Source organism: Marmota flaviventris, chromosome 5 (assembly GCF_047511675.1).
Source record: "Marmota flaviventris isolate mMarFla1 chromosome 5, mMarFla1.hap1, whole genome shotgun sequence".
In the NCBI taxonomy this organism is placed as follows: Eukaryota; Metazoa; Chordata; class Mammalia; order Rodentia; family Sciuridae; genus Marmota; species Marmota flaviventris.
The window spans coordinates 101,683,710-101,696,293 of NC_092502.1; the positions used below are offsets into that span (position 1 = coordinate 101,683,710).

General features: G+C 34.9%; 1 protein-coding gene across 1 annotated transcript in view; it reads right to left on the reverse strand.

The window, feature by feature from the left end:
- The window catches only part of Msh3 (mutS homolog 3), a 180,649-nt gene that overhangs the window by 166,508 nt on the left and 1,557 nt on the right, over nucleotides 1–12,584 (reverse strand). Inside the window, exons 2-4 of the mRNA XM_071612456.1 lie at nucleotides 11,864–11,984; nucleotides 4,678–4,898; nucleotides 1,440–1,634 (exon numbers count right to left, since the gene is read on the reverse strand). Of these exons, the coding sequence (XP_071468557.1) occupies nucleotides 1,440–1,634; nucleotides 4,678–4,898; nucleotides 11,864–11,984 (537 nt within the window). The remainder of the gene's footprint in view (nucleotides 1–1,439; nucleotides 1,635–4,677; nucleotides 4,899–11,863; nucleotides 11,985–12,584) is intronic.

The window sequence follows — 12,584 nt, forward strand, 5'->3', positions numbered from 1 at the left end:
ATTAGAAGATACTACAGAGTATGCATAAATAATAAATCCACTTGGACAGAGGAAACTTTTAATAAGTGACATGAAGAACTCTCTAGACTGGTTAGTTAATTAATGATGCATGGTTGATAGAAATGCAAAAACAGGAAGCAGTCCCTGATTCCCTGCTTTCTTCCAGAACACACTTAGACACCACCAAATAGAGCCATGGAACTCTTTTCCAGTACTTTCACTCCTTTACCCCAACCCACGTCTAAACTGTATTCATCCTCTACTATATCATCCTCTACTATAGTCAAAAAATTTACCATTTAACCTAGATGGTTTCTTTCTCCCCTTCACCTATAGGATGCCAGCTACGTATCTGGTTTTTTCTTTAAATATTTTTATTAGTTGTTGATGAAATTTTTTTTTATTTTATTTATTTGTATGTGGTGCTGAGAATCGAACCCAGTGCCTCACACATGCTGGGCAAAGGCTCTACCACTAAGCCACAATCCCAGCACCCGTACCTGTTCTTAACCTCAGGAAATATGTCAATACTATTTCATAACACAGAACACAATGGAACTTAGAGAACACTACCTTTCTGCCACAACAGGATTCAGAAAACATGAACAAGAAAACATTGGCCAACTCTTCTCTTCCCATCCAAGGGGTGGCAGATGTACTACATCATCATGTTCTGATGTTATATGACCTAACCAGGCCTGAGACTATGTAGTCATGACAATCAACCACCGCTTCCAGCAAAAGCTTCCCTCTACTTGCTCGTTGAATGTGCAAATTCACTTTAAACCTTCTTGATCTGTATCAAATACCCCCAAGTTAAATTGAGACCCAGCTTAGGCTAAGATTGAAAGATGACTGACACAAAGACCTGTGGGTAGCTGGCAGAATTAATGTGCTCTTCTCACTGAAACTTAACTTTGTATCTGGCTATGAAAATTCATTAATTAAGGTAAGGAGAACTTCCATACATCTCAAAAAAAAATTGTTTTTCGCTTGAGATTCTCCTAAAAAACATATTTGTGGGCTGGGATGTGGCTCAGTGGTAGAAACTTTGCCTACCATGGGTGAGGTACTAGATTCGATTGTCAGCACCACATATAAATAAATAAAATAAAGATCCACTGACAACTAAAAAAAAAATGTTTAAAAGAAACACTGGCAATGGTTCATCCATCAATTGATTCATCTAATAAACTTTTTATGGATGAAAAGTATTGGCCCAGCACCACAGAAAATGAACAGTAACATTCCAGTAGGGACTCCTCACTTCTCCCCCACAAGTCTAGCTCCATCAACTTTGCTTGTGCTTGAGTTTTATTTTAAATGACAGCATTTTAAAGGGTGACTGATCAAATTAGCTTTTTCACAAAGTCAAGAAATAAAACAAAAATATTGAAAAATATCTAAAGCTGAACAAGAAAAACATGAAAACAACTTACCTCTGCATCTTCCCCAAAGAATCTATACTTATATCCACATTCCACACACAAAATTGCATCTTTATGCTGCTGCTTCATCTCTATATATTGCAACTCTAATGGTGTGTAGATGCTTTTCGATCGTCTATTAGATGGCTTATCAGAAGTTTTCTGTAAGTTTTCATGAGTCCTATGTGATAGGCCAAACTGACTGTCCTGGCAACCAAAAAATTTAAATAGTTTAACAAGAATAAACTATTATATTAAATTCTCAGAGAAAGAAAATGCAAAATTAGCAAAAAGCTAATAGTTGGTAAATCTAGGTGAAAGGTTTCCCAAGACACATTGTAGTATTCAGGCAAATTATCCCTAGACCACTGGGCAATTATGTTCATTTGGTAGATTTTTACCATTCAACTGTGTCTTTTCAAGCTCTCAAACAGCTTATTGCTTGTAATATGTCCTTATATTGCTTCTAGATAACCCTTCTATTTGATTATTTCTAATTTCACAGAAAAATCAAGTTTGTCATTTTATGTACAAAGCAATATGTACAAAGGTTTGAAATTTTTTCAAAGTAAAACGTTTTAAAAAATTATGAACCAAAAAAACAAAAACTGCCAGTATTTAAGTAAATTTTGCAAATCTAAACAACCTGAATGTTTTATATACTTCTTTTTAAATTTGATGTTATTGGATCTATAATTAATAAACATTTATTTTCTTATTTATTCCCAGGTATACAATGAATAAAAATCAACTGGGGATAAATCTTGGGCAAAAACACTTGCAGCAAGCATGCCAACATCTAAAGCTGCACTTAATGTTTCATGTTTCCAAGCATGCTCTAAAAGATAGTATATTCTATAAATCTGTATTACAAGAGAGAATCATCATTGTTTTGGTAAATAAATAGGGGAAAGAAGTTTTGGAAAACAAAGAGCATTGGGCTACATTTTCAATATTAGTACTCCTACTATCCTTAACTTCCTGCAATATAAAACCATAATTAATTCCAACTTACAGCTTAGAGAAAAATCCCTTGATTATTAGGCCTGATTAAGAAATGGAAAAATAAGACAAATTGATAGGATAAATCAATTTCTAAGTAAGAGCCATGCTGTCTGTCACTCTCAACATCTAAAAAGTTACTCAACTACCACTGGAATAAAAAATATGACCTAAAAAACTAGTGAGCAGAAGAAGAGGAAGGGACAGAGAGCAGAAAAGTGGAGTCTCATATCAACAGAAACCCCAGAAACATGTATTCTGTGGATGCCAAATGTTTAAAAAAAAAAAAAAAATCAGCTTAGCTGGGACGGCACAGAAAGACATTAATTTCAAAAAGACTCAATCTATCTAAATAACATAGCCCAGAAAACTTGCAAAGATTCGCAATAGGAAGATGGTAAGGTGTGGAGAGGAATGGCCAGAGAAATGCAGCTCATCATAACATCTGAGAATGCAACTGTTTTTCATTTTGAGGGATTTTCAATTTTGTTTCTATGACTCTTACATAAATTCCAGGAATACTACATAATATAAAAGTTAATTAATACTTACAAAAATATATTTCCTAGAAAAAAGTTGCTCTCATTTTTTTTAACTTACTCTTTTACTGAACAAGACAGACTTCAAGGAAAAAAAAAAGTTCTCTCCATGTGGGATACTAAGAAGTAAATCTAAGTACTTGATTATTAAGCAACTTGTTTTTTATATGATTTGGGTGGAAATATTTCTCAGATATACTATATTTTCTTTAATAGTCACAGAGGCAGCATGTTGAACTCAACTCAACCTTGTCTTGACAATTCAGAGTGATCAGAATAAATTTCAGAACCTATTCAGAGTCATGTCATTAATATCCCTAGACCACTGGGCAATTATGTTCATTTGGTAGATTTTTACCATTCATCTGTGTCTTTTCAAGCTCTCAAATAGCTTATTGCTTGTAATAATGTCCTTATATTGCTTCTAGATAACCCTTCTATTTGATCATTTCTAATTTCACAGAAAAATCAAGTTGGCATTTTATGTACAAAGCAATAGTAGATAGGCTCTACTGAGACCTCAGGGTAAATGTTCCAATTAATAAAATGAGATTTCATAGACTTTATGATTTCTATCCATAATAATCACCCTATACCATGGTGAACTGCTTCTCAGTATTAAACGGCAATAACAAAGAAAACATTCTTTCCTTTTCTGATGACCTAAGATAAGTGAGTTAACCAATATTAGCCCATTTGAGACAGAAGTCCATAGATGTGAACTTTGTGGGAAGGGAAAACTGTAAGCAAAATTCTATTGTCCTAATCATTTTTCTAAGAAAAAGTACATTTCATTAAAATTTTAATAAATAAACATATATGCATACATATACACACATATAAATTCAAAAAGCATTTCTCTAATTCAATGATCATTAATCATATCTACACATTAAAATAAGAGCTTCTAAGAAAATAGCCATGCACAATTCTCAGTGAAGACCAAATAAATAAGATTCTGAAGGAAGGTCCTAAATACCAATTTTTGTTTTGTTTTGTTTTTAATTTCTCCAGATGAGTCTAATGTAAAGCTAAGGTTGAAAGTCAACCACTCGTCTGAATTATAGATTTCAATGATGGTGCCAGACCAGATTCTGCAATGATAAGAACCATTAATAAGTCACAAAATAAACAGTAGAAGAAGTAAAAACACATATTTAGTTGGTTTATCTCTAAGTTTACTTAATATATGCCAAGCTTTCAACTGGAAACCTCAAAACATCGATAGACAGACAGACAGATAGATAGATAGATAGATAGATAGATAGATGGATGTATGTTGCCCAACATTATTTTCCATGCAAATCATGAAAACTTTAAGGAGAGCTATATTAAAATTATGCATGTATCAATAATCTAAAAAAATTCCCCCAAGTCAGTGGTTCCTAATCCAGGCAGTAAGTACATCACAATCAGAGACTGTGGAATACGGAATGTTCTAAAATAAAGAGTATTGGCTCAAAATAATTTGGGAGTCTTTTAATTTTTTGTTTTGTTTTGTTTGAACACAAACCAATTCATCCCTCATAATACACAGCAAATTAGAATGTTAGAATTTCTTATGTTTCACAATATGTCTGTGAAACAAAAGATCTCTCAGGTAACTCAGATGATCAGTCAAGTGTCCTTAGTGACCCTACAGAAACTAAAGGATTTCAGAACCTACTATTCTGGGTAACTGGAAATACATCTATATAACAATTACATACCTTTTGGTTCACTTGGGATTTAGAATCTTCAGAATAAACTGCATTCTTTGCACGTTGAAAACTGATATCCTCAAAATCAGTACATTTTGGTAGAACTGCAAACCTCTCTTGAAGAGGTGCTATCTGGACTCTATTTTGAGGAACGGCAGAATCGCAGCAGAATTCTTTCAGTTTTTCCAGAGACTTTGAGATAGTCCTGGTCCTCAGACATTTATTTGGCTCTTGGAAAACAAATGAGAAGAAAATATAACCACGGTATTTTGGTCTCATTATGTCAACTTATAATAAACACAGAATTTTCTAAAAAGGGAGATTCCCATTAATGGACTGAACTATAATGTGATAAAGGAATAAAGAACATCAAGTTCAGGGTAAAGGTGGCATATTCAAGCATATATCTGATTTCTCTCACTGCTGAGACCCCATTGAATAACTACAGTAGCAAGCTGGGGCTAGAGTTCAGTGGTACAGCTCTTGCTTCTCCTGCTCACATGCAAAGCCCTGGGTTCTATCTCAGCACTACAAAAGAAGAGAGAGACAAAGAAAGGAAAACTACATTGTAGTTTGATTCTGGTTTTTATTTGTTGGTTTGTTTTCACATTTAAGGACAGACAGGAGAGGAGAGGCAACAATTGCAAATGAAATCTCTGAAGCTAGAAGGGAAAACAGATGAGCTCTCACCAATAAGCCCACTCAACTCAAGCTAAGTCCTAAGTCAATAGTTAAGAAAACCAAGGACCAATCCTATTTGCAACACAAAATGATCAAGAGACTGGGGAATTACGGCACCAGTAACTGTGGAAATGGAATAAGGGAAAATCTAAAATAAAGGCACTGACTCAAAGTAATTTGGTTTCTAGACCCCCCCACACACACACACACTCCAAAGTCAAAGGCAACAATCTTTTCCTCACCTCAGCAGCAGATGGGAGATAGCTCTGGAAACAAGCATAGCTGATGGAGCAGCAACTCAGAAGGGTGATGGGAATGTACATTGACTATATGCTGACACCCCCAGCCTCTCTAGAACCTAGGAAGCTAGGAGGTTCCTAATTGAAGAATCTGACCACATTAAGGGGAAAGCCTTAGATAATGACATCAAGGGTTCGCCAAGGAAATCCAATCACCCCACTCAAACACCTGCTTTCCTGCTTCCAAGCTTTGCACATGCTATACTTTCTACATATCAAAATTGTATTCATTCTTCAAGTTCCATCTCAAAGCTATCTTTTCCATGAAATTCTCTAATTCTCACAGCTTTAAATCGTTTTTCTTTTACATTCCTATAAGAAGCTCAAATTTTAATATAGTACACAGTCTGCCTAAGTAGGAGTTGTTTATAAGCAAGCAATCCAAAGAGAAGGGATCTATCATTTATTGGATCTTTACCATGTACCACAATATATTATTTCACTCTTTAAAGCAATAGTATTAGGTAGCTATTAGCAAATATAAGGGAACTGGGGTTGCATGAATTTATCATCTTTTACCCTTCCTATGAAAGCAAGAATATTCTGAGGGCACAAGTGATATTCTGTTCATTTCTGAAAGTTTAAAACTTTCATATTTTAAGTGTGTACACAGATTTCCCTCCTGTGGTTTAAAAAAAAAAAAAAAAAAAAAAACCTTTCCCAGAATGTAGGTCAGTGAAAATCTTGGGGTTGTAGTTTTTTAAAACACAAAACAAAAGACGGATCTTTAGCTGAAGTGTTAAAAACAGAAGTGAAGTACTAAGGCTCTATTGCATGGTGTATGTTTGTGGTTGAGTAAAACTCAAACTTCATCACTTCCTAAGAGATTTATTACATTTTATTTTTACTTATGTCTTAACGTTATTAGTGTCTTTTATCTCTGTATGATGGAAATACACATTATGGTATGTTGCTGCTACTTTGCAACCCTTCTGATTCAAGAAAGGTGAAGCTTTAGGGAAAGGCTCACCTAGAGCTAGTAATACTCTGACAAAATTTGAAAACAATCAAAATGACCCATGAGGAAGTTAACTGATTGCAAGAATAAAGTACAACACTCTAAAGAAATACAAAATCCAGTAGGAAATAATAAAGAATTCAAAACAGCCACGATCCAATCAATTGCTGGACATGTGAAAAGTATGAAAAGTCAGTCCAATGATGCAGATCCAGAGAGGACAGATATGATAAAATTAATACACAGAGACATGTTTTATAAATACACTCCACATAATGAGAAGGCAAAGAAAAACATAAGCAAAAAGAGAGGTAAAAGAAATACTTTTTCTATTAATAGTTTTACTGAGGTATAATTCACACAGAGAAATTGAAGATTTTTTTTAAAAAAAGGAACTTCAGAGATAACATCTAAAATATCTAAAACAAACATTTCATTGAAAGTGCTTTATAGCAGATTAGATGCTACAGAAGAAAAGATCACTGAATTTGAAAGCATTCTATCCAAAATGAAATACGAGGAGAAATAAGACCTGAAAACAAAGCTTCAGTGATTTCAGGGACAATGTCAAGTAGTTCAACATCCCTGAAATAAACTTTGAGAAAAAGAGAGAGGAAGGAAACAGAAAAAAGCAGTTGAGAAAATAATGCCTAAAAGAGCTTTCCAAATTTGATGAGAGCTTTAAACCCATAGACCCAAGAAGCTTTAAATGAGCTTCAAGCAGGATAAAAATCAATTCAAAGTGGTCTAAGGCCCAACAAAATCTAATCTGTGGAAATCTATAATGATGAGAAAATCCTAGCCAAGAGAAAATGGACAGGAAAATTGGCCCTCTATAATTAAAACAAAACAAATGAACAAACCAAAAAAACTAGATTGTCACATGCTAAAAATCAAAAATCCTTGAACATGGTGACTCTCTTTCTTCTAAATACATGAATTATTCAATATATACTTTACCTTGTTTACTATGATTTCTCTTATTTGAAAAATGTATTTTTTAGTATATTTTCCAAGGTATGTTTTACCTTTTGATTATTTCCATGATTTCCAAAATACATTCTAAAGTCACTTTTCAAAAGCATGTAAGTTTCCTTGTGAATACAAAGTTTTCCTCTCCTGTGGATACCAGATTTTAAAAAAACACAATAAAAAAAATTGTAAGAACTGGATATGTGGCTCAGTGGTAAAGAATGGGATTTAACATGCATGAGGCCATAGGTTCCATCTCCAGCACCAAAAAAAAAAACCCTTGTAAATTGAAAAATTGAGAAATAAGGCAGATATGAAAAATATTCAACATCCCTAGCAATTATAGAAATGCAAATTAAAACTACATTGAGATTTTATCTCACTCCAGTCAGAATGGCAATTATCAAGAATACAAGTAACAATAAATGTTGGTAAGGATGTGGCCAAAAAGGTACACTCATACATGGCTGGTAGGACTGCAAATTGGTACAACCACTTTGGAAAGCAGTAATGGAGATTCCTCAAAAAACTTGGAATGGAACCACCATTTGACCCAGTTATCCCACGCCTTGGCATATAGCCAAAAAACTTAAAATCAGCATACTATAGTGATGAGGCCACATCAATGTTTATAGCGGCTCAACACACAATAGCTAAGCTATGGAACCAAACTAGATGCCCTTCAACGGATGAATGGATAAAGAAAATGTGGTATCTATACACATGGAATATTACTCAGCCGTAAAGAAGAATAAAATTATGGCATTTGCTGGTAAATGGATGAAACTAGAGACCATCATACTATCTGAAATAAGCCAATCCCCAAAAACCAAGGGCCAAATGTTCTCTCTGATATGCAGATGCTAACCCACAATAGGGAAGGGAGAATAGAAGTTCACTGGATTAAACAAAGGGAATGGAGGAATGGAGGGGGGATGGGAATGGAGGGGGGATGGGAATAGGAAACACAGTAGAATGAATGAGACATAACTTTCCTATGTTCATATATGAATACATGACCAGTGTAATTCCACATCATGTACAACCACAGAATGGAAAGTTATACTCCATGTATGTATAATATGTCAAAATATACTCTACTGTCATGAATATCTAAAAAGAACAAATAAAAAAATAAAAAGAGGGCTGGGGATGTGGCTCAAGCGGTAGCGCGCTCGCCTGGCATGTGTGCAGCCCGGGTTCGATCCTCAGCACCACATACAAACAAAGATGTTGTGTCTGCCGATAACTAAAAAATAAATATTAAAAAAAAAATCTCTGTCTCTCTCTCTCTTTTTTTAAGAAAAATATTTTAAAAAAAAGAAAAAGAAATGAGATGAATCTATACAGTTGCATATTACCTAGAAATAAAAAGAATGAATGTAATTTAGAGCAGTCGAAATTATAGAGGCAGAAAGTAGAATGGTGTGGAGAGCAGATGAACCCATAGTCATTGGCTGATCCTGCAGTGTTGGCAAAAGCCAAGCCTGGGAAATATTCCTTGCCAAAAAGCACAGAGGTTAACAGCCTTGACACTGGCTCTGATGCTAACAGTCATCAGATGTTCCAATACAGTGGGCTTCCTGAGTGCAGCAGGATAGCCATAAAAATGTTTCTATCTCTGTAACTTTTTATGCACAAAGAAGCCTCTTGATAACTCAGAAGACTTTAACAATTTACAATGCCCCTATAGTTTAACTTTCTGATTATGAGACCCTATATAATAAATTTGCAGAGCTAGTTCCAGGTCACTGTTCCTCCATTAGAGGGCAGTGTCCCACCTGGCCCTAGCTTTGCTTAAAAATGTTTTCTTTTTCTTTGTGTTTTTCTCCATCTCCAGTCACCCCTACTCAAGATCCTTTGTTGATGCTTGGCAGGTTGTGGCAGAATGGTAGCTGCCAGAACTGGAGATGGGAGAATGGGAGTTATTATTCAATGGGTAGAGTTTTAGAAATGCAAAAGGAAAAAAGAGTTCTGGAGATGAATAGTAGGGATGATAGAACAATATAATTGTACTAATACCACTAAACTGCACACTTAGAAATGGTTGATGGTGAATTTTATGTTTCTTACAACGTAAAAAAATGAATTTTTTTAAAGAAAGGAATGAAGTACTGCTACCACACTGATGAACCTTGAAAATATGATACTAAATAAAATAAAACATATACAAAAAGCCACAAATTGTATGATTTCATTTATATGAAATTATTTCAATACACAAATCTACAGCAGAAAGTAGATTAGTGGTCGCCTAGGGCTGGAGAATATAACAAGGAAAAGAAGGTAACTGCGACTGGGTATAGGTCTTCTTTTGGGATGATGAAAATGTTCTAAAATTGACTCCCTGCCACAGCCTTCAGCCCCAGTGCTAGGGATCAAACCCAGGGCCTTATGCATGCTACACAAGTACTCTTTACCACTGATCCACATCCCAATGCCCTAAAATTAACTTTGATAATGTTTGCACAAATCTGGGAACAACTTAAAAGTCATTAAATTGGTGAACTATATGGTGTGAGAACTGTATTTTAATGATTGTTATTAAGAAGGAAGAGGAGGAGGAGGAGGAGGAAGAGGAGGAGGAGGAGGAGGAGGAGGAGGAAACAACAACAACCCTGGGACAGAACAGATACCCACCTTCTGAATGCCAATTTTTTAAAATATTTTTTTAGTTATAGATGGAGACAATATCTTTTTTCTTTGTTTGTTTATTTTTACATGGTGCCAGGGATTGAACCCAGTGTCTCACACATGCTAGGCAAGCGCTCTACCACTGAGCCACAACCCAGGTAACCCTGAATTAACAAATGACAAGCATTTTAATTTCAACAATTTCCAATCTCAACTGTCCTGTGTGACCCCTGTTAAGCCACTTAACTATGGCAGCCCTCAGTTCTCCTCACCTGTCATCTACCTTTTCCTCTACAAAAGAAAATAAAACAAGGTTTTTAGGAAGAATAAATGAGCTACAAGAAGCTTTAGAGTAAAAGCAGACTTTAAAAAAAAGAGCACTCACTGCTAATAGAATTTACTGAAAAACTGAACAATCAGGTCTATATAGAGCAATGAAACAAAAAGAAAAAAGGCAAAGAGCCCCAGAAAATGCAAAATTAACCAGTGGCAAATCTGTCAAGTCATGACTCCTTCAAGCCCCCTCCAGAAAAGAAAAGGACTATGGTATTATCAGATGTTATCAGATATATTTTTCTCATTAGTCATACATCTCCATTTTTGTAGTTAGTTCTTATTCATGTTGGCCCTAAATCCAAGTTTTACCATTTATAGGGAAAAATAAGTATTCCACTTATTATCTCTAGCGGTATAGACAGTTATCGTCAGTGAATTGGGACTTCTTGTTTATTTGTTTGTTTTATGTTCTGGGAATTATGAATAAAGATGGATTTCCTGTCTCTTCTTATCACAAATTCTCTGGAGCCAAAAACTAGAAAAAAATCTGCTCACTCAATCATCTACCCCCAAAATCACCTCTGGAAGTCCAGAAGCTCAGCAATGCTGGATTGTTTTGTTTTAATTAACATTTCTTATTGTAGATGGACACAATACCTTTATTTTTTTAATTTATATGTGGTGCTGAGGATTGAACCCAGTGCCTCACATGTGCTAGGTAAGCGCTCTACCATTGAGCTACAACCCCAGACCCAAACAATGCTGTTCTCACTCAGTGCTTTTTCACATATAGAAAGAACAGCTCTGTGCAAAAAAAAGGAGAGAGTATATCTATATGTCCTGATATTGAATATCGTTTAAAATGTTCTATTAAGTGGAAAAAGATAGTTGTAAATTAGTATATGTAGTATAATATAATATGTAAACTATGATAATTACTACTAATTAACTAATTTGGGGGTCTGTGTTGTGCACACATATGTGTGTGTAAATATAGAAAAATCTGGAACAACACACAGTACCCAAACAATGAGCAATAGGCCTCATTGAAAGAGAAGGTCTTTCACTGTCTACCATCCAAATTTCTGTACTGTTTGGAATTTTTATAACAAGAATATCTCATTTTTAAAAACATGACAAAATGGTTAGAGTGGAAAAAAAGAGAAAGTTGGGAGAACTATAGCCAAATTGCAGAACTCCAGCTCCTCCAGGGTCCCCCTCACCTCCTATACATACCACCACAAACTCAAGCACAATAGTGATCATTGTCCAAAAAGAACAAAGGTTCAACTCTCCAAGAGCTTTCTCTGCCCTCCAGAAAAACCCAAGAATATCAGAGCTATGACTGCTGAGAAGAATCATTGCCCAGACTCACCAGGGTTACCAGGCATTACCAAGTCACTTCTTCCTTCCTTTTCTTGGACTTTCTTTGCTTTCTTTTTAACAGGCCCATCTTTCTCCAATGATCTTTTTTTTCCTTTGTTAACTTCTGTAGCCTACATACAAAGGTCACAAAATGAGGTGTTATCTATTCTGTGAAAGCTTGATGTATGTGAAGTAATTTAAACATTATTTCTGAATGACACCAACTTCCCTGCAATCCATTCCTCACAGAATTATTTCTGTTAGCTCTGGAAAGGCCTGAGTTAACTGTTTTTACCCCCATCAAAGACAGGGTGGAAACTGGCAGGTCATGAGCCTCAGAACCTCTAGTCCTGCTAGAATAAATGAAACTAAGCCATATAATACCTTCCTTTACTCAATCAGCCTTTACTTATCTCAAATTATAAAACCTGATTCACCCCACTTACATGTTAAATAAAATACCCCTAAGAAATAAAATAGTACTTATCAAAGCCAAAATTAGGAGCCAAAGATTAAATAAACAATATCACTTTTTAAATACTAATCATTATTTAACTATGTCCTGTTTAAATACAATATGTTCACCATTGAAGTTGCCACAAGACTATGAACTATCTATTGGCAGGAAATCTGACAAAAATTTAAGTCCTTCACCAAATAGTCTCTAAATGGTAGACGAAAAATAAAATTTTGCTGAATTCGTGAAAATTAGGTCGTCCTTTAAAAAAAAA